The following is a 22,623-nucleotide window of genomic DNA, read 5'->3' on the forward strand; positions in this document are numbered from 1 at the left end:
TCAGATACACATAGAGGCCAACTCATTTTCAAGCATGTAGGGCACTTTATCATGTTTTATCTACCGTGGGGAGGCGTCCAAGACAGCACTTTTTTTTTGTCCAAACACAGGAGCGAACATGAGTCCACCAGTGCCGTTTGCAAACGAGAGCGACTGTAATTGAGCAATCATGTTTCCCCAGCTGGCTCGTTTGCCGTGATTGTTTTGCCTGCTAAATTAATTCATCAGTTTCTAGAATCACATATCAGTGTTGGAGCACTGAGGACACATCTCTTTTTGAAGGTTACGGTCTTGATCGCATTTTTCCTTGGTTTCACAGTCTCGGACAAAGAGGACACAGGATTTTATTTCAAGTCTGGTCAAGGCGACGACTGCTGGGACATCACTTAACTGCCAGTGCAAAACAAGAGTGTGGAATAAAGGTGGTGAACATGATTTCAGTTCTGTAGTGTTTGCATTGTTGGCTAAAAGAAAACAAAGGAAAATTCCCACAAATTTAATTCACCTTATTTTTCATGGTACACTGATACATGCAAACAACCAAGTGCTTTGTCAGTGAACCTACATGTCTCTATATGACGCACTCCTGTGTCAGTCTTGTCCATAGGCAGTAGCCTACTAAAGGTGCCATCATCCACAGGGGGCGCCACTGATGGGGGGAAAAAAACCCCATCAAAATGTTTATCTTTTGCTATTTTTTACTGAAACTATTACTACTATTATTTTGAAATATGACATCAGGCCACAACAACATAACTACACAGCAAAGCCTACTGAATAACAGAGAGGCCTTTTTAGTGACACGCTGTGTTGTTATCATGTCAAAACGACTCAACTACCACGACACTACTGAGAGGAGTGGATGTGAAGAGAAAGAACATGAAATCAGCAGGAACAGAGCTTGTTAAGTTAGCTGTTAGCTGTTAGCAGTTAGCAGTTAGCTGTTAATAGCAAGTTATCGTTTCCTCTAAGCAGGGTGGTGGCTGCCTCCAACATCTCACAGAGTTTGCATTGATTTACATTGTGAAGTGTTCAAGCTCTATTCAGTAAAAATGAGTACTGGGCAAAGGTAGATTATAAGGTTCTCATGATGTGTTCAATGTAATCTTGTAAAATGTAGCTTTTGGTGAGAAACATGAATGAATCAGGTGTTTGAAGGAGAAATGTGTTGATGTTTTCACAGCACTATAAAACATATATTAGAGAGGGAATTAAGATGTGTCATATAGCCTAGTAAAAAGACTTTTTGCTGATTTTTTTAAAATATGTTTTTCATGTGAAAGAAGGTTATGTTAAAGAGGCAACAGATAGCATATTTTCCTAAATATATCATGATGAAAATAATGTGGGTTGCACAGGGTAGTGGCCACAGTAAAATCAGACTATCAGCGTTTACATAGGTTACTTAGTGGCTGTGCAATAAGCTTCTGCCACCGGTGCAGAAATTTCGCGGAAAAAATCTGCTTCTTTTACGGCAGGAAACGCGTCATGTATTGCGAAATTGGTCGGTCAGCCAATCAGGGACTGGAGCTGGTCCTTATGAGGAGTTGGGCACACACACACACACACACACACACACACACACAGTCCCAGCAGAAGAGGTGTAATAGAAGGTGTTAATGTATTCAAGCTGTTAGTGATGTTAAATGGAGCATGATGACTGGCTGACATCAGCTCAACTCCCTGCAGCCATGACGACAGAGGGAGGAGGAGGAGGAAGAGGAGGAGGAATCATCACTAAGTGTTACTGTTACATCTCAGCGTGACATTAATCACGTTATTGTGATTATAGTGACACTAAATGATGGACTAAAATGTCTCATTTTGGAGGACATTTTTTTCACATCACTTCCTTTTAGCGTGACAGCAGACGATTATCTCCATTATTAATCTAAGTTATAATATGCAGGAATTTCCTGAAAGACACTCAGTACATTTACACGCACAGTTAAGTGGAGCTATGGTTACAGCTGGACGAGGACATCTAACTGGCCTACTGTCCTTGTCCCAGTATACAAGCACGGGAGGGGAATCCATTTTTTTTTTTTTTTTAAAGATATTTTTTAGGGCATTTTGCCTTTATTGGACAGGACAGGTAAGCGTGAAAGGGGGAGAGAGAGAGGGAGGATGACATGCAGCAAAGGGCCACAGGCTGGATTTGAACCCGGGCTGCTGCAGCGACAGCCTTGTACATGGGGCGCCTGCTCTACCCACCAAGCCACTGACGGCCCAGGGAATCCATTTACTGAGCCAAGTATGTGCGACTCCTCTACGATAGGTGGAGCTATGCCCCCTTTCAGCTTGTTAGTATTGGACCTTTTTCCTGTTGACCTATTACGTCACAGACCAAACAATGGACAAACAAGTTAGCTACGGTTAGCTAGCAGCTAACTGCTACCATGGTGGACAACTTTACAGCTCTGTACATTTGGTCCGTCCAAAAAGTCACGGCTCTGGATGTAGATTTCTCCATGTTGTTACCGTCTTCTTCTTCTCTTACACATTTAATGCTATTGGACATCTGGTAAAATTAAATCATGACACAGATGGGTTTGCCTATCTGAGGACATATAAAGCAAATGGTGCCTCTTCTTAAATGAATAATCTTTGAACACAGGTTTATTTCCAAGGTGGCAATCTGAATCACTTACTAGGGCCTGCTCTCACGGGCCCCATCCTCTGGGGCCCCAGTGCAATCACACTGCCTGCACTGTCTATATTTACGCCCCGGCTACAAACTGATTGTTGTGATAATGATCTTGATTCTTATTCCTGTCGTTCATAGTGTCACATCCATATTGCTGTAAAGCCTCCGACAGACTGTGAGATTTTATCAGTCTTATAAGTTTAGTGCAGCTACACTTTGCAGATCTAATAAACTTGGGTACGACATCAGGTTTGATGTATGCAGACTGTACGATGACAGCAGCCTCTATTTCCTTCCATGCTTCGTCCTTCTTTACGCGATCATGGTCAGAGCTGGAGGACACGTCATACAGACAAGGCTTCACAAGGTTTTCCTCTTTGCTGGAATCACACACATTTATTTTCGCGTGTTTTGCCTCCATGGCGAGCTGCTATCTATCTGTTTGGGTTTAGCGCTGATCAGTGCGTCATGTCATGCTGCATTTCTATTGGTTGGTTAGTAGACGTAGGTGGTAACAGCAGTCACACAGTGAGGTGGTCATCCCAAATTCCTGACAATCCCAGGCTGTCTTTGATCTCAAGAACGTGACAATGGCTATCCTTGAACCTCTCTCACTGTGCGACGTAGGACCACTGTTTTAGAGCCACGACCGAAGATATCGCCACGTTTCTTTCACAGTGGTCGTCTTTCATGTGGGACAGCCCAAAATCTCACAGTGAATACTGGACTTAAATTAGATAAAAGTCTAAAGCTGCGCGGCCTCTCTGGAAGTCTACAGAATGTGGTTTTGAGGTTCATTTTGGAGTCTGCAGGTGCAGGTAAGTTCAAACATTTGGATTTATATGATTCATATAAAAGACATGATTGATGACGTCTAATTCAGCTGCTGCTGTAAATGAACTTTAAAGCCGCTGTGATGACTTCCTGTCAGCTCTCAGTGATCCAGAGGAGCAGGTTTCTGACAATTTCCTGTTCTGTGTGTGAAAGTGGGCTAATAGTGCTGAGGAGGGGGGAGAAGTAGGCCAGGATATAAAGTTAATAAATAAAAAAGGATAATGTAAGAGCAGAGAAGCCTCAGAGAGCTCAGCCTACATTCTGCTCTGTATTTTTAGTTCATCTGAAGCCTGAAAACTGACACATTCAGTCGCTGAAATCAGCAGGAAAACTTCTGGAAACGTCTGAAGGCTTCTGTTTGACAGGGAGACGAGTGAGTCTGTAACAGCCGTCAGTCTGAGGAACCAGCTGTGGATACAAATCACCTGTTTACAACAAGGGCGAAATCTTTAGGGAGACATTGGAGGGGAACGACCCGACCCAGCTGGAACAATTTATACATATATATATATGTTAAAGTAATAAACCACATTAAAATAAAGCACCAATGATCTGGGAGATGAGGCTGTGTCTGTTCTCACCCCGTCTGTATCTGAATGCACACATCTGGCACACAGTCTGTGTACAAGCAGGTTTGTAACAGCCTGGTTTCGCTCCCAGGGTGGCAAAATACGACGCTGCAAAATATGCCAGGGGCACACTTTAGTGTCTGTATGAGACGCACCCATATGTTTTGCCCCCATTAAAGGTTTTTTTTGGGGGGGAGTTTTCCTTATCCGTCAGTCAATACTGTTGACTGATGGATTCCAGTATTTCAGTAAACTTCACTCATTTACACAAAGGTCTGGCACATATTTTGACACGTAGGTCAACTGACAAAATGGCAGTATTTGACGAGTTAGGATCAGAATGTGTTGATTAAAAAGCCGTCCACTTCCTGGTTTGGTGCAGCTGGTCTTCACACTTGATGCAAACTGGACGCGGTGTACACATAAATTGTACTCAAGACCAACTTTTCAAGCAGATCCAGGCACAGGTCAGCTTACCACGCCAGGGTGATCCATAGGGCTGCCCCCTAATACTCTACCAAACGTTAGTCGACCAGAAAGGTCATTAGTCAGCAAGATTTCATTGGTCGCTTAGTTGCAGGAAAAACAAAAACAAATGTTAAACTCTATCAGGAGCTGTGCCTTGTCACAATAACCTATATGACTGGACCATATGGGAGTTTAATTTGAAAGGACAGACACAGGAAGTGTCCACGCTCAGCAGTCAGACAGGAGTCAGGTTACAAACCAATCACAGCCGACAGATATCTTTCCCTTCTTCTGTAAATATTTAGTCAGATAAACACGGAAAAGTTGATCATGTTAGTGCAGGGCTACCCAGAGCTTTACATCTGTCCCCCGGACGATAGGCCTACACGCTTATAAACAGCTCCTGGAAGAACATCAGCTCTGCTAGTGCTTAGATTTGATCCGTCCGAGCACTGACAGGTATAACGTCACCTGGGTTTTAGACCTGAATCGACACCTCGTGTTCACTCAGCAGTTACACGTAAACTGACTCCTCAGCTGCTTTGATCACGTCTTCTTCACCTGACACTTCAGCTCTTTTTAGCACTTTCACATGAACTGATTTTTCAGAGCCTCACATTTCACACCTTTTATAACTTCAGGGGGAGCACCTGCACTTAATCAGCTACATTCAACCTGACACTTCCTGCTCCTTGTATCACTCAAACTTCAACTGACATTTCAACTCTTTTCAGCACTTTGCTTCCATTTACATTTTGACATCTCTAATTCACACAGCACTCATATTTAAAGGGACATTTCCCTGTTCCTTTCACTGCCACACTTTAACTGACATTTCAACTTCTTTAAAGACGCAATCCTTCAGATGTCAGACGTGGATGATTGGGTTGTGACATCCGTGGTTACCGTGGTCAAAGAGAGTCAGGTTTACGTCGAGCAGCTGCTCTGACAGAAGAACAGCTGGTGTATCTGAAGTGAAAAACACACTGTTTTCTGTTGCTCCTTCACAATAAAAGCCAGCTGAATGCTTTTAATATGAAGCAGCAGCAGCGGGAGGAAGTTCAGTTAGCATAAGCAGTAACTCAAAAAAACTTGGACACGACTGCAGGTGACTGAACAGTCAACAGTGAAGACGATATTGAAATAACATTGTTCTCAACTGCATACATAAGTTTTTGTGAATCAGTTGTTTTTGGGGACAGTGTAGGTATGGCGGACCCCGCCACAAACCATAAAACTACTATATAGAGAGGTAATTACAAAAAGCTGTATAGTTGTGCTGGAAAGTGATTGTATTTTATAAGTTATGTGATCTTAGTAACAAACGTACTTATTTTAAGCCAAACTATCATGTTGTTTCTCAACCTAACCACACAGTTTTGGTGCAACTGCGACCCACATGTTTAAACCTGTGATTACCAACAGTCATCCAAGCTATTCTGTGGTCCAGCTGCAGGTGTGCTAGTTTAGGAAATGCTCTGGGAGTTGTATTCAGAGGTCTGAACATATGACTTACGTAGTCTTGTGGGTCAGAGGACTTGAATGAGGTTGATTTAATCTTTACAGCTCAAATTTCCACTGACCTTTAACTCGTTTAAGAAGTTAGTTGCTTAGTAGTTAGTCAGTTAGTCATCAAATAATATAAAACTAGTCCATACCCATTGAGTGCACAATTGCCCACATACAGTTTCACATGGTGTGTGTTTGGGATACAGGTCATAGGAAATTACAGATTAAATAGTCAACTGATCCCATTAAGAAGAGCAATGTATTCAGACAGAGTTTTTATTGAAAGTACAGTAGTACCATTGCCAATAGTGGGGTAGTTAGTGGGCTAAAACTGTACATTAGTAGTTGAGGTAGCACGTTGAAAGGCAGATAGTTAAAGTGTTTATGTTGTATTGACTTAAAAGTGGGGCGCACTGGTAGTTCACATGGGAAAAGAATACTAATAGTGTAATTTTTTGGAAAAAGTAGCTTTGTCACCTTCTACCTATGCCAGTCCTCAATGCCTATGTGCAGTTTCACATAGATTGACCACGTCAGTGAGTAGAAAAACGTGGGACAGACAGAATGACTGACTGACAGAATGACACACTGACGGTTTCCGTGACTATGTACAGCATACCATACCATGACTTAGTCATACCAAAAATTAGAAAAACAACCCCAACATTGGTCCACAGGGGGAGCCACAGCGATCGGTCGCATTTTAGCCATTTTGAAGCATTTTTCTGTTGTTATAGCGCCACCCAGTTGCCAATTAGAGTTAAATTTCTCCAGTCACCTTGAGGCGTCCTGTTCTACATATCTACCAAGTTTAGTAAAAATCCATATGGCGGTTAGGCCTAGATAAGAAATGAGCTCTCTAGCGCCCCCATTTTGTTTGATGGGGTCAATAATGGAGGGGTCCCCTCAGATTATGTGTGGTCATATGCCTACAAAGTTGCGTGGTGATGGGTGAAACCCTTGAGATGTTATACACCTTTATGTGATGAGCCACGCCCTCCGCAATATTCATTGCCTTATAGAAGCTCAGTTTTAGTAAGTTTTCCAACTTTTGCCAAGAGGGAACTTTAGATATTGGTCCCTAGATTATGTTCACCCAGTTTCACGCAGATCGCTCAAACTTCCTAGGAAGCGATGTAGTCGAAGTCGAACTCTGAAGTCGGCGAAATGAGCTTGGGTAGTGACTTGCAGTGTCAGACACAGACGATAAAAGCTGTCCTTTACCATGGGCATGATGCGTGGCTGGGTTGATACCGTCAGGGGGAAACACGGCGGGACAACAACAAAAGTTAAAGCGGCAATAGTCAAAATTGAGCAGATGGGAGCTGTGGCATTAGGTTCAACAAACACAGACTTTCACCTGAGAGAGCAGTGTTCATGTCCCGTAAAATTCTAAAGCCAAACCCTGTTCTTTTTTCCTAAACCTAACCACGTGTGTTTGTTGTTGAAGGAAGAAAAAAAAACGTAAATGCTGACTAAGTGCATTTATTTTGAAAGAGACTGTATGTAAACGTTAAATTTCCTGTGAAAACAGAAGTATATTTTGAAAGAAGACAACACATGTAAGAGGCAGAACTTGACACGGTGTCCCAGTACGTCAACAACCAACACACCCAGGGTACCTTCCATGTCGTATGTGGACGTGGAAAGTCCATGACCAAACCTTGATATTTGATGAGGTCAGCGTCACGGTAATCCCAAGTAGACTTTCGTGCTCACTATACTACTTCTGTTGCTCTGAAAGTTTAATCACAGTGTGGATGGCTGATATTGGAGTTGGCTGAAAACCTTTGGTCTCTCATACAGACACTCAAAGGTGCCCTCGGCATCATTATTGACTCGCAGCAGTTTATCTCTCCAAAAACCATGAAATACCCTGGTGAAAGTGTGAACTCACACCAGTCAAACCTTTTAATTAAAGACGTCTTGATTACCACATTCATGTGCTGATCTCATGAACAAGGTAAAACACAATTGCCCCTGAAGGCACCTTACATCATAGACCAGAGCAGCACATATGGTTATGTTGCACAGCGTCCAGGCTGCGCCCCCTCTGGGGATAGAAAACCAAAGATCCTGTAGATGCCAATGCAGTTTGCTGTGTGTTTGAATTACAATATTTACAAGTCTGTAGACATTTATTTCTTGTCAAATAAACATTTGTTTTAGAGACATGTCTAATAATTGTTTGCAAGTCTGAACCTGAGCATTTGTTTTACACCTTTACATATTTGACTCACCAGGCATCATAGGCTGTGTCGTCTGTAAATAACCATCCTGTTAACAGCAAACGTTGATCGAAAGTTTGATCTATTTCTTTTACAATCTGCTACTCAACAGATTTTTTGCATTTTCTTGTGTCTCTAATGTGACAGCGTGATGCTTAACCCCAAGAAGACAGCACGGTAGTGATGCGCAGTCATCTGTCAAGTTTATAACTACAGTTTTTAGTGTACTGCTGAAATGCCCCACAATATTTGCTGCAGTGACATCACTGAATTTGAGGGCACAAAAAACGCGGCACGTGTACGGCCCCTTACAGAATAAAATTCCCTCCCTGCAGAGGCAGTGGGGCAACAGAAAGTAATTCACTCAGGTGGGCGGCGGGTGGATGATCTATACATACACATTGATTCAAACGATGTCAGAGCCAATCTGCGCATCACTAAGGCGTGGCCTATGGTATATGGAAAACAGTTTCTTACCTCATTCTTTTGTCTTCCACACAAAACTCTGTAATCTGTCATGGGAAGAAAACCTTTGAGATGAAACACAGAAGAACTCGTGTTTTCTGTTTAATGAAAAATATGGTTCATAGTGGCAGAGAAAACACAGACGGTGAGTTCACCTCCTCCAGCTGATGGAGACTGACATGAGTAAATAACGCAATGACCTACAGACACACTGCATTCTGGGATTTGGTGTACATAACCTACAATAACTGAAGAAAACTCAACACCACTTTCTCATTAAAAAAGATTTTAAAGTTGTAACTGATGACTTTATTACTTACTAATTACTTATTAATGCTAATCCCTCCACCATCAGGACACTTCATTTGTCTTATTAGCTCTTTAATTCAGCTCTCTGACATTCTCTTTATATACAGTGAATAACTTCATCACATTTTCAGCTGCAGGCTTGATGGATTATTATAAGAAAAAAACTGCAGACATAAACACCCAAAGCAATTTTTCACTAACTAGGGAACCAAAAGTTTAGATATTAATACTTCATTAATCATTAACAAGTAATAAAACCATTGGTTACAACTTATAAATGCTTCATAAAGGTTGACTGATGAGAAAGTGGTATGAAAAGTCTTCCTCCCTCCTGCTGAGAAACAGTTTGACCGTCAGAAACCGAGAGCGAGCTTTAAACAGCAGCGATGTGTTAAATAAAGTTCTCTACAAAGATACAACATATAAAACTGTTAAATATAGAACTTTAGGCTTTTGAAAATACATTTAATGCTTCTCTCCCCCAAACAGACATAATTCTAGTGTGAAATGGTTTGCCTCTTGTTTGATTAAAACCTACCATGCTGACTGCACGTGGCACTGGAGAATGTGAAATCTGACTGAATGCATAATGTAGTTTGGAGGAGACGAGATGGAAGTCATTCAGAGTTCTGCAGTTTTCATGATGAAAGGTGGAAACTTTGCACACTGATACCAAACGTCTCCAAGAATATATTATAGTTGGACGTCGATGTGTAATATGTCCACCAGGAGTCCATTGAAGTATATAAAGGGAAACTTTGGTGTTTTTCTACCTGGACCCTATTTTCACATTGTTGCGAACATGCTAATTCTTGCCTGTCTTCAAGCACAATGCGATGATGCCCCGACACAAAATACTATCCGTCTCGGTTTGGGAACTGCCCATTGGTCCGACAGCCCATTGTTCCGACCATATTAAACCCATTGTTCCGAAGTGCGTTCTGAAATCATCATGATGCCCTGTGGTTAAGGTCTGGTTAGGTTTAGACACAAAAACCACTTGGTTAGGGTCAGGAAAAGATCATGGTGTGGGTTAAAATGAAAAAGAAAGTGGCAAACACATAAGCTGTGAGCCTGCTTCGCCTCAAGCCTTTCCCAGCTGACCCAGAGCCGGTCGAGGCGCACCATCAAGGTAGAAATACACCCGCCGGGAGCTGTTCAGCACCGTCTACCGTCGGACTAATGGGATGTCGGACCAATGACATGGACCCCTTGGTTCAAGCAACCTGATCATTAAAAATTAATCGGCACTGCGTTTGAAAAAAACAAAACTGAATGAGTAACCAGATAAAAAAGTAGAAATCACCATCTCATTTTCACTGGACTCCATGCCAGTGTTGCCACCTTGGCGACTATCTCGCTGGAGAAATGTCAGTGGCAAAGACAAACACTTCTAATACGCGTACATTGACAGTGACAAACGCCCGAGTGACCCCACTGCAACTGCAGCGATCTCTATCAATACTGGAGCTATTTCACAGATAGTTGTCTCCATGGAGGCCCTGACACACCAAGCTGACGGTCAGTGTTGGGCCTTCGGTGAGCTTTTGTCTCCCTAGTTGGTGCAGTGTGACCGTTGCCCTTGTCAGCCCCCGTTGGTTTTTTCTTTTGCAAATTCAACATGTTAAATTGGCTTCAGCTACAGTGGAGCCCATCGGTGAATGAATCACTCTGATTGGCAGTCAGCTCAGTTTACTGGAACAGAAACGCAAGTGAGGAAAGTAAACAAAGACCTAAAGTCAAGAGCGAGTGAGATGAAAACAAACTTGCTTTATTTTTCTTTATCCATTGAGCTCTTCAGCAGAAACGTTTCCTGATTGTTTGTGTTATCGTTCACTGGTGCACAGTAAATATGCTCTGTTCTGTTATCACTGGATTGTGTTGTTAATGTGCTAATTGGCTAACTAGCCTCACGACAGTCTTCCTGTTTCCCCGTTTTGAATGATGAACACAGGCTACTGCCGTCTGCTAGTGTGGAGAGTTATTTCCTCTCACGCAGACGCAGAACGTACGTGCTGGTTGGCTGTCAGCTGTAGTCTTTGCGGTGGGTTCATGTGCAACTTGTTGGCCGAGACACGAGTGACGTGAAGCTACTCAACAGCCGACTTTTCTTACCACTAGTTGTTGAGGTTGGTTTGGTGTATCTGGGCCTTAAGTCAAATATGGGAAAATTAGGACCAGGTTGAAAAATACCACAGTTTCTCTAAGAGTAAATGTACTGGGTTACATTCCACCACCCTGCTTTTCTAAGACCGCCTCTAATCTTTAAGTTGTGTCTTTAGGTTTCTGCTAAAAGTGCACAAAGTTTAATGTTCTCATCATAAAAAAAACATCTGAAGTGACTTTCCACCTTCTCCACCTGAATGATGTTCAGCACATGGACGTCTGAACTGTCCCGACAGAAACACGAACAGCTCTCCTCATACAGATACATGTTTTTATCATTAACTCATATACAATTTTTACTTTGCTCAGTTAAGTCACTTACTGTATAATATCACAATGTGTTTGTTTCTTTACATAGCTATGGTTCGTGTGTCTAAAAACGTCTCATCGTCGTCTCTGTTCATCTTTGGTCTGTAAAAACGAAACAGAGTTTTTGTGCCAAACAAAAGGAAATCCATCCAGCAGCTTGTCCGCTGTTTTCAGATCTCTTGGTAAATAAAGACTTTATTCCCAGAAAGAAAGAAGAACTTCAGGCTGCAGTTTCCACAGGTCGCTCAAGCATGACGCAGGAAGTGACAATACCCCCGCCCGCCCTTCAGCTCTGATAGTGGCTGATGATTGGTTCGTCAGCAGCATTGGCAGCAGTGGATGCTCCGCTTGGCGATGATGGGCGATGGACGATGGGAACCAGTCTCTCTCTGGGGAGCGTTTGTCTTCGCCGCCGCTGTCAGGAGACCTGGAAGACAGAAATGAGAATCTGTCACAGCCAATCACAGCATCTGCTGGTCATTCAGCTATATGAGTCTGATGAGGTCACATTATGGTACAAAAAATGTTTAAAAAAATAAATATTTTAAAAAAATGAATATGATAAAAATCTTCATTCCATATAGTACATTGAATATCTGGCACAAAGCTTTTATTGTGAAGTGCTGTTTCCCGCTGCAGTGACTGACTAGCTGACAGCTACCTGACAGAGACAGTAAACCAGCTCGACCACATGGACAAACACAAGTATGACGCTGAATATATCAAACTGTGTGGACCATGAACTAATGACTGAGGAAATTTCAGGATCCCGTGACTGGACCAGTTGGGAACCACTTCCCAGGTGCTTCTGTCAAACTGAGACACCTTTATTGGCCAACACCTAAAAAAAGTTCTACTGTTATTTGAGTGTCGGCGAATGAATTCAATACACAATAATAATGTAGACAAGAACAATAAAGACCACTTATTTTAATGGAGGGGTGTATGTACAGCAGATTCTAGCAACTAGCTTGTTAAATTTATGAGAAACATAAAAACACAGTCACCCTATTAGAATGACTCGAATGGCTGTCCAAGTTTACCAGTAGCACTCTGTTCGACTTTAACAATTTGCAATGGGCAAACTGGGACAGTGTGAAAATCACATTAAAAAAAAGATTAATATGAGTATGATTTTTAAAAATTCAGATTCACTGTTACATCCCATAACAGAATATATAAAAATCCCAAACTATTCATCTTACTATATAATGACAAAAACTGTGTGTGTGTGTGTGTGTGTGTTCCACGTTTTTCTCCTCACTGACTTGGTCAATCCATGTGAAATTTGGCACAGTGGTAGAGGGTCATGGGAGGATGCCAATGAAGCAATATTACATCAATTGGCCAAAGGGGGCGCTATAGCAACCCATTGAAATGTCAAACTTTGAATGGGCATATCTCATGCCCCGTATGTCGTAGAGACATGAAACTTTGCACAGAGATGCCTCTCCTCATGAGGAACACATTTGCCTCAAGAACCCATAACTTCCGCTTATATAGATTTTCTGCCATTTTGAATTTTTTGAAAAACACTTCAAATGGATCTCTTCCTAGGAAGTTTGAGCGATCTGCATGAAACTGGGTGAACATAATCTAGGGACCAATATCTAAAGTTCCCTCTTGGCAAAAGTTGGAAAACTTACTAAAACTGAGCTTCTATAAGGCAATGAATATTGTGGAGGGCGTGGCTCATCACATAAAGGTGTATAACATCTCAAGGGTTTCACCCATCACCACGCAACTTTGTAGGCATATGACCACACATAATCTGAGGGGACCCCTCCATTATTGACCCCATCAAACAAAATGGGGGCGCTAGAGAGCTCATTTCTTATCTAGGCCTAACCGCCATATGGATTTTTACTAAACTTGGTAGATATGTAGAACAGGACGCCTCAAGGTGACTGGAGAAATTTAACTCTAATTGGCAACTGGGTGGCGCTATAACAACAGAAAAATGCTTCAAAATGGCTAAAATGCGACCGATCGCTGTGGCTCCCCCTGTGGACCAATGTTGGGGTTGTTTTTCTAATTTTTGGTATGACTAAGTCATGGTATGGTATGCTGTACATAGTCACGGAAACCGTCAGTGTGTCATTCTGTCAGTCAGTCATTCTGTCTGTCCCACGTTTTTCTACTCACTGACGTGGTCAATCTATGTGAAACTGCACATAGGCATTGAGGACTGGCATAGGTAGAAGGTGACAAAGCTACTTTTTCCAAAAAATTACAATATTAGTATTCTTTTCCCATGTGAACTACCAGTGCGCCCCACTTTTAAGTCAACTGGGTGGCGCTATAACAACAGAAAAATGCTTCAAAATGGCTAAAATGCGACCAATCGCTGTGGCTCCCCCTGTGGACCAATGTTGGGGTTTTTCTGATTTTTGGTATGACTAAGTCATGGTATGGTATGCTGCTGCAATGAGGGCTAGCCGCACCTTTCCCATGTGAACTACCAGTGCGCCCCACTTTTAAGTCAATACAACATATAAACACTTTAACTATCTGCCTTTCAACGTGCTACCTCAACTACTAATGTACAGTTTTAGCCCACTTACTATCCCACTATTGGCAATGGTACTACTGTACTTTCAATAAAGCAATCGTACTATCAAATTCACAAAAACTTTGAATACATTGCTCTGGTTTCAGTTGACTATTTAATCTGCAATTTCCTAATATGTTTTACTCAAGAAGGCTGTCATTTTACTCTTTACTGCAGTTCACTGCAAGGTTGCTGAATGTGGTGGGCCACACCCCTGGAAGTGATGTCATAGCCACAGAACATATATATATATTTAATCAAATACTAGCTTATGATAAGCTCAGTGTTGAGTTCTAGCAACAGAAGTACGAACATGTAAAGACAACAGTGATGAAGCTTAACTGTCCCACTTTACCAGTATTCACCTCAAATAAAGAGCATTTCAATGTTGTAGTTCGTCACTGTGAAGACAATTTAATATACGTTGTGTACAAGTGGGTAAATTAGTCCTACAGTACTGCATCATATCAGATAAACATATTATGTTTTTTAATGTAAAAAATTATGAACGTGCCAGTAAATGAAGTAAAAAGTAAAATGTATCCCTCTGAGATGTAGTGGAAGAATGAATGGAAGTACAAGTATGTCAGATACTTGGTAAATGTACTTAGTTACATCCCACCACTGTCAGACAAACAGCAGGACGATCAGATACTGTAGAAATAAAATAAAATACTGACAGAATAACTGTAGCTGTGCTCATTAGATGAAGTGTAATGAATGAGGTTTAGATGTAACAATATGCATCGGTTCCTTATGTAACTCCAAAGTGGCTACTGTGAATTAAAAATACAAATCTGTATAAAAATCATAAAAATAAAGTTATTGATTAGGTTCAGCCGGGTTGATTAAAAACAACAGCAGCTCAGTTTGAGTCCTCAGCTTCATGTTTATCTTCCAGCTGGTGTCGACGAGCGTCTCGACTCCGCTGGGTTTCATTAGAGGAAACGAGCCTCACACAGACTGCAGAATTAAAAACCACACAGTCCTTAATCCAATTAAAAGCAGCTGAGCTGGAACTCAAACTGAACGCCGTCGATTTCAGCCACAGCAGGCAGCTGTTTTCAGAGAAAGAGCTCCAAAACCCCTGAGGTATACTGTATAAGATAATTATGTATTTTTGTTTCAGTAGTCACTTCTTCGTAGACTTGTTTTTTAAGAAACAGGTTGGATGTTCTGTAGTTGTTTTTTTTTTTTTTTTTTTTTTTTTTTTGTTAAAGATATTTTTTGGGGCATTTTCAACCTTTAATGGACAGGACAGACAAGTGTGAAAGGGGGAGAGAGAAAGAGAGGGAGTGACATGCAGCAAAGGGCCACAGGCTGGAGTCGAACCCGGGCCGCTGCGGCAACAGCCTTGTACATGGGGCGCCTGCTCTACCACTAAGCCACCGATGCCCCGGATGTTCTGTAGTTGTTGAAGCTAATCAAGAAAAGAAAGTCTTCTTTTATTTAACATTTTCTTCAGTCAGAGAAAGTCTAAAAATGCATAAAACTTAAAAAAAAACAAACCTCACGCTATGTTATACAGTTTTTATAATATAAAAATATATGAATAATAAATTTTGACAATAATGTCAGAGAGAACTTTATAATTCTATGGTGACAACTGGCTTTTTTTTCAGCACCTGAGGTTACCACTTGCTGGGAAATGCAGTGATGTCTCTCTTTTCATGGCCTTATCCTGGCAGGAAAAACAGGGATGTCTAAAACAGCAACAAACAGTGAAGTGGAGCTACAGTCACAGCTCGACGAGGTCATTTAATTAGACTCCTGTCCTTGTCCTGGTATACAAGCACAGGAGGGGAATCTATTTACTGACTGAAGTATGTCCGACTTCGTTATGATAGGTGGAGATATGCCCCCATATGTGGGGGCGAAAAGGCCGAGAAATACTTCACCCTTAAGGTCAAGTTAGGAGCAAAACATGTTTACTAAAATTGAGCAGCCCTAAATGGTCTCACTCTGGGGAGTGACCTGGCAAACACTGTAATGGGGAAACACTGTGGTGGGGAACACAGTGTTTCCCCATTACAGTGTTTGCCAGGTCAAACACTGTAATGGGGAAACACTGTAATGGGGAAACACTGTGGTGGGGAACACATGGAAAGTTAGGTTTGATGTTTATCTGAGGAGGAATATAAGAATGTTTGATGAACTGCTATACAGGGCTTTCTCATTGTTGCAGTATGTGAAGTTTGTATTTGTGTCTCCAATATAATCCCGTAAAGGCTGCAAGATTGATCCTTTGTCATGAGACTCCTTTTTCAACACAGACTGGTACCATGGTGGACAACTTTACAGCTCTGTACATTTGGTCCGTCCAAATAGTCACGGCTCTGGATGTAGATTTCTCCATGTTGTTACCAGCCTCTTCTTCTCTTACACATTTAATGCTATTGGACTTCCAGGTCAAAGCCCGGGGCGGAAACTGTGGAGCATGCTCAGAGCACCTCGGCCAGTTTGGGTCTGATTGACTGTATACATGCAGGAGGAATTCAACTCCCAATCTCCATGTTAGTCCGACTTTGAGAAATCCAGGTTAGTACAATTTCATTCAGACAATCATGTGAACGTACTGATTGATGTCTCGCTTCATTTTTTGATTGTCTTGGACAGTGGTTTGCAGCTTGGCAGGCATCTTGCCTACGTGTCATACCCTCCATCTGCCCTCCACCTCCTGATGACACAGTCTGCTTTAGTCACTTCAGAAACACTGATATGATACATATGAAAGGTACAAATACAACGCAGAAACGTACAAAGCCAACATCTTCTTCTGGCGGCTGGGCTGTGTGGATGTGTCCTCCTGAAGGCTCTCAGACTATGATTAAAAAACATGAAGCTCTGGAGAAGAGCTGAGACACTTCATTTCCGTCCCCTCCACTGAAAACTAGCTGTAATTGCATCCAGTTGAAGCCTCACAAGAAGAAGTAGAAGTAGGAGAAGAAGAAGAAGAAGAACCTCTGAGCTGTTCAGCCCCTAAATTATTCATGTCCATCCTGTCTGACTGCAGCTGGAATCCTAAAAAGAGTTGGAGGAGTCAGACAAGGACGAGCTGGATTACACTGAGAACCATACATCACTCTGAAAACAGCATCGACATTCAGACCGGCCCTAAACACTCCGCTCACAGCTGATTAAACATGGAGGTGAAAGTGTGTTTGCTGCAGTCAGAGCACACGTGAAATGTCTTTGTAGAAACAGTAGGTGCTGCTGTGATACACTGAGCTGAGGTCATCCTGAGGCCAAAGTGAACACTGAAAACAACATAAAAACTGTGACCTGCTTTCAGTTTTCAGTCTTGTTCTGGAGGACGCAACAGGAAGACCTTTGGCCCTCAGTATCCAACAAACCATCACATGGTGGTCACTTTTCCCCCGATGCTTTCAGGTGACACAGCGGGATGGAAAAATCACACCTAATCAGCAACAGCTTCATCTTTCATGTTCTGGCAGTCCGTCTTGACTTGAAATGTTGCCTTGTTATCATCATGTCTCAGTGTCAGAGGTGATCCAGTGATTGTTGTCTGTTTCCACAGTTACAGAGCAGACACAGACTACGAGCAGGTAATACAGTACGACTTATCATGGTGCAGATTCAACAAAAACTAGAATTTACAGCCTCCCAGTTGTATGCAGCCAAGTGTCTCCATCCATGTCAGTGAAAACATGGATGCTTCACACACAGAAGATCTATACAATCAGCACAGTGTTAAATTAGAGTCACCAATTCAGTATCTGACCAAATGTCTCCCCTTCTGTTCCTGAGATATGACGCTGAATAATGGACAGAAAAGTGTTTTATGCAGAACATTATGATGTCATAGAGGAGCTGAAACTTTAACCATTTGTATATAAAATGTAATCGCTTCATTTTTTTTTTATCCTGTTGAACATTTGTGTGATTGTTTTATTAATTAGCACATGAATTCTTGAGTTATGGCCAAAAACATGTTTTGTGATATGACACTGACCTTTGACGTTCGACTACCAAAATCTAATCAGTTCCTCGTTGAGTTCAAGTGAAGGTTTGTGGCAAATTCAAAGAAATTCCCTCAAGGCATTCTTAAGATATGGTGTTCATGAGAATGGGAATTATGTACGGAGACAGACAACCCAATACCATAATACCTCAGGCCACTGCTATTGCCAGCACAGGGGCCTAAACAGGAAGACGGACTAATCAAACAGAGAGTCTAAAAGACAGTCTGACACTTATCAATATCAGCAAAGTGTTTCAGAGATGGAGAGAAAATGATGCTCACAGTTTAACCTTCTGCTAACCAACGCCGAAGGTAATGGAGCTAAATGTTAGCTGGAGCCTTAAATCACAGTGTGTCTGCAGAGTCCAAAAAATACATATAAAATCACATGGCAGCATCATACTTCTTGTTACATCAGCAAAACTGTGATGACTTCATGTTTCACTCCTGTCGCTCTCATAGCATCATTTTCAGCCGCAGCTGTTTTCAGAGAAAAAAACACTAACAACGGTTGTGAGGTAATTTCTTTTAAGCAGTCTAACAATTGCTTGTAGCTTTTTGTAGGTCCTGGGGATCTCGTGTGACTAAGAAATGACCCTGCTGTCAAATCTTTCATTTAAAATAGCCAACACAGCCTTTGTAGTTCTCGACACGGAAAGAGACAGAAATACGGTGCAGAGGAAACAGGAGAGATGCCTAACAGCACAAGACTGATGTGATCACATGACCTCTGTGTTTGGCCAAATATTGGAGGGAATTTGCTGTGAAAGTTTTACATGACAAATTATGGACATGGCAGATTTGCATGGGATAAAGATTACAGACGACCTCTGCAATTATTCCAATTTACCAGACATTCCCAGGAAAAACTAGTCCTTTGCAAACTGCGTTGGAAAGTGGTCTGTAGTTGGTAGTTTTTTTGTGTGTTTTTGCCTTTATTGAACAACAAATGTATTTTCTTTGTCAACAAAGACTTTAGAATTACCATAGCCTATCTTAGTTTAATGTTTCAATGTCTTAAGGTGTTTTTTAAATTACAAGCATTACATAAAATTGCTCGTGTCCCAATGTCTTGGAAGCTGACTAGCTAGCTAGCTAACGTTACATTGTTATGTTGTGTTCACACTAAATGCGATGCAAATCTTTACGTTGCCTTACTCACGCAAGTTTGAACGCTAAAATATTCTGTGTCGATGCTTCATAAGCATGAATTGCTGAATCAATGAATGAACTTCTACCAGTACGGTCTTGGCGTCATACATCTCTGGAGAATCTCAATGCTGATTGGCTATTGCAACATGAATCAGTTGCTGAACTTCAGAGTTTGCAACTGACGCAAAAAAGGGTATGATGCAAAATTGCGCTACTCACTAAATTTACGTATTTCGAGTCACTTGCATTATGTCCATTGTACATTGACTTTAAATGTAATTCACTTTAGCAAAGTGTTTTACTCCCGCCGGTGTGAACACAACATTATTGCTGATTTGTGCATGACAGGCCCACATCTGACATATTCCCATGTCGCACTCCCCCTTCTAATATCAGTGTAGACTGGCAGGGTAGGAGCATGGGTTGCTAACGTTAGCCTACAGAGCACCGCTTGTGGTCTGGTACTGAAGCAGTGTCCTTTTTTATGTGATGACTTGTTTGATCGATTGATGGAGTGAAGTTTGAGTTGTGAACAAATCATAAGCCACCCGACAACTGTGAAAGGCTGCCTGCAGCCCACGCAAGAGAAATCACCACTGCAAGCATATTCACAATGTCCACCAACACTTGTTGCACTTGTTTACAAAGTCCAGCATCGACAGCTACCGAGGACGTGTCTCAAAAGGTTGTTCCATTTCATAGGAAACCACTACCCTTTGTGAGAGATAGTATTGGGCCAGAGTTAAAAAAAAGCCCCAGGTTCAAGGCATGAAGAAGTATAAAAGTAAAAGTTTTCATTGTGTGGTAAAATATTTCCTATCAGCGCTGCATTATGTTGCATTTTGCTGCTGTAGATGTTTCAGGTCGTGCTCGTTTCACCTCTTTATACGAGAGAAAGAATTTAAAAATACAGTATTTTCTTCAGAGATGAAATGAAGTTAAAGTATAAAGTTGCATAAATTGAAAAATAGCAGAAAATGTAACCTTTGACTGTTTACAGGAAGGTTAGAGTCAAACTGAGAGATTCTATCTGAGCAGAAAACAAGCAGCTGAAATCTTTCTTGCTCTAAAAAAACATTTACAGGATATTCACTCTCTGAATTTGCATCACGCCGTGTTCACATTCAAAGTAAATAGTTGTCCTTCTCTCCAAAGAGAATTGGATTTCTGTCTGACTGAGCAGACTGTGATTTGTTCCTCTGTCTTTTTCTCTCCCGGTGCGATGGAAAATAAATTCAAAGTACCTCTGCAGGTTTCCGCCAGACAGGAGGCTTCAGCGCACAAACACACTCCAACATACAGAAACATGCAGACAGGTAAAGTCACACACTTTTTTCAAGGACGGTTATGCTGTTGGAAAAAAAATTCCAGGCGAGCTGATGCAGCGAGACACAAATGAGTTCTGCTTTCTGCTGCGACGACGCCTGATTACACCTTTGCAACGGCAAATTACACCCTCGCTCCGCGGGCTGTAATGATCATGTACGAATGTTGGAAATGAAATGTTCAGTGCTTTCAGATGAAAAGCTGAAAGAGATGAAGAGCAGTGTGCAGGTTTAACCTCTTCAACTCCTGAAAGCACCAGCGGATCCATCGTCATCGACTTACATAGTTCAAACTTTTCTAGTAAAGAAGGTATCCAGAAGATACCAATGTCAGAAGAATGTTTTTATTAACTTTAAGGAACTTAAAACTGCAATAAATGATTTTATTGACACATCACCTTCTTTCCCCACGCAGCAATTACAGAGCAACATCATTCACCTCGAGTCTTGGCATTTTGGCCGTCACCATCTTGTTTTTTTGAAGCCAGAAGCAACTATATTTGAATGAGTGGTGGAGCTGTGGAGGAGCGAGGGGTGGATCTGACTGAGAACCTGAGGTCATCGATGTGGTAGAGACCTGTCCATCACAAGGTAGCAATGCCTTGTCTTTATCATGTATCTTAGTTTTAATGGGACCTTAATTTACAAATTGAAATCACGCCACATTGACAAATATTTGAAAGTAGTGATTGAGACCATTAACTCATCAGGAAAATGTTTACTGAGGTAATAAATCAAGTGAGAAGTAGGTTCAGTTTCTCATTGCAACTTGTGGAGTCGCCCCCTGCTGGCCATTAGGAAGAATGCAGGTTTATGGCACTTCCACATTATCTTTGTTTTTCAGACTCAGCGATAACCCCTCTGTTCATTGGCTAGTCTCAAACTGGTGCACAATTAGAGTACAGTGGCTTTTACAGCTTCCTCCCTGACGATGACGGTCTGAGAGTGAACCAGAACAGTTAAGATGTGGGCCGCATAGATAACCAGTGAGCTGAAACTCACTGTAAAGCTCTGTAGCATTGTCACTTGATACACATTTCTCCTTTAAACAGCTGGTTTATTCAAGTTTCTCACCAAAAACTAAATTTTACAGGATTACAGTGAACACATCATGAGAACATTATAATTCAACTTCGCCCAATACTAATTTTTACTGAAAGAGCTTGAATGCTGTTTGTTGTGGCCACCGACTGCTTAGAGGAGACGATAACTAGCTGCTAACAGCTAACAGCTAACATCTACCTTAACGAGCTCTCCTGCTGATTTCAGGTTCTTTCTCTCCACATCCACTCCTCTCAGTAGTGTAGTGGTAGCTGAGTCGTTTTGACATGACAGCGATACAGCGTGTTTCGGGTTCACATGATGTCAGATAACTCGGTCCATCTCACCCACAGAGCAGGTAAAGTGTAATGAGTTGGGGAGGGTGGCAGCAGGAACCCAGACAAAATGGCCTCTCTATTAATTGTAGTCTTTGCTGTGTAGTTATGTTGTTGTGGCCCTGTGTCACATTTCAAAATAATAGCAGTAATAGTTTTAGTGAAAAATAGTAAAAGATAGACATTTAGATTTTTTTTTTTTTTGGTGCCTTTAGCATTTGCTGATGCCACAGGCCGACACTGCCTGCAGGGCTCCAACTGTCTGACGTCAGGGGTCTTCAACTAGATTTGTCCAAGGGTCAGAATTTTTCCAAATAGACTCTGCAGGGGCCAGTCTGCATAACAATAAGAATGTTTTAATAATAAAATGTTAAATAAGAGCATGTGAGGAAAAAAAGTCAAAAAGCTGCCATGAGTTGGTCTCAAATATGACCCAAACAGAATTTGTTTCAGTTTCAATGATCCAGTCCACATCACCAACCAGCAAAATATGGGTTAAACAACCACTTGAACCTGATTAAACCTGCAAACTGCAAATACATAATAGTCTTTACTGTCAGGACTGAGGACAGAGACAGACTGAGTGCAGTAATGTGCATTTGTATGTGTGGGACAGAGAGAGGAGAAGAGATGGTGGAAGGTGAACTACTGCACACAATGTTTCCGTGAGTTATTCATTTCGTACTCAGGACGCAGCTTTGTCACTTACTGACATTTGATATTTTGATATTTT

At 41.6% G+C, this 22,623-nt stretch overlaps 1 protein-coding gene across 1 annotated transcript in view; it reads right to left on the reverse strand.

Moving 5' to 3' along the window:
- Positions 1-8,809: 8,809 nt before the first annotated feature.
- Positions 8,810-22,623, reverse strand: part of LOC117262440 (chemokine-like protein TAFA-5) — a 97,283-nt gene continuing 83,469 nt past the window's right edge. Inside the window, exon 4 of the mRNA XM_033635406.2 lies at positions 8,810-11,931. Coding sequence (XP_033491297.1) covers positions 11,923-11,931 — 9 coding nt within the window. The 3' untranslated portion in view covers positions 8,810-11,922. The remainder of the gene's footprint in view (positions 11,932-22,623) is intronic.

This window comes from Epinephelus lanceolatus, chromosome 5 (assembly GCF_041903045.1).
Source record: "Epinephelus lanceolatus isolate andai-2023 chromosome 5, ASM4190304v1, whole genome shotgun sequence".
In the NCBI taxonomy this organism is placed as follows: Eukaryota; Metazoa; Chordata; class Actinopteri; order Perciformes; family Serranidae; genus Epinephelus; species Epinephelus lanceolatus.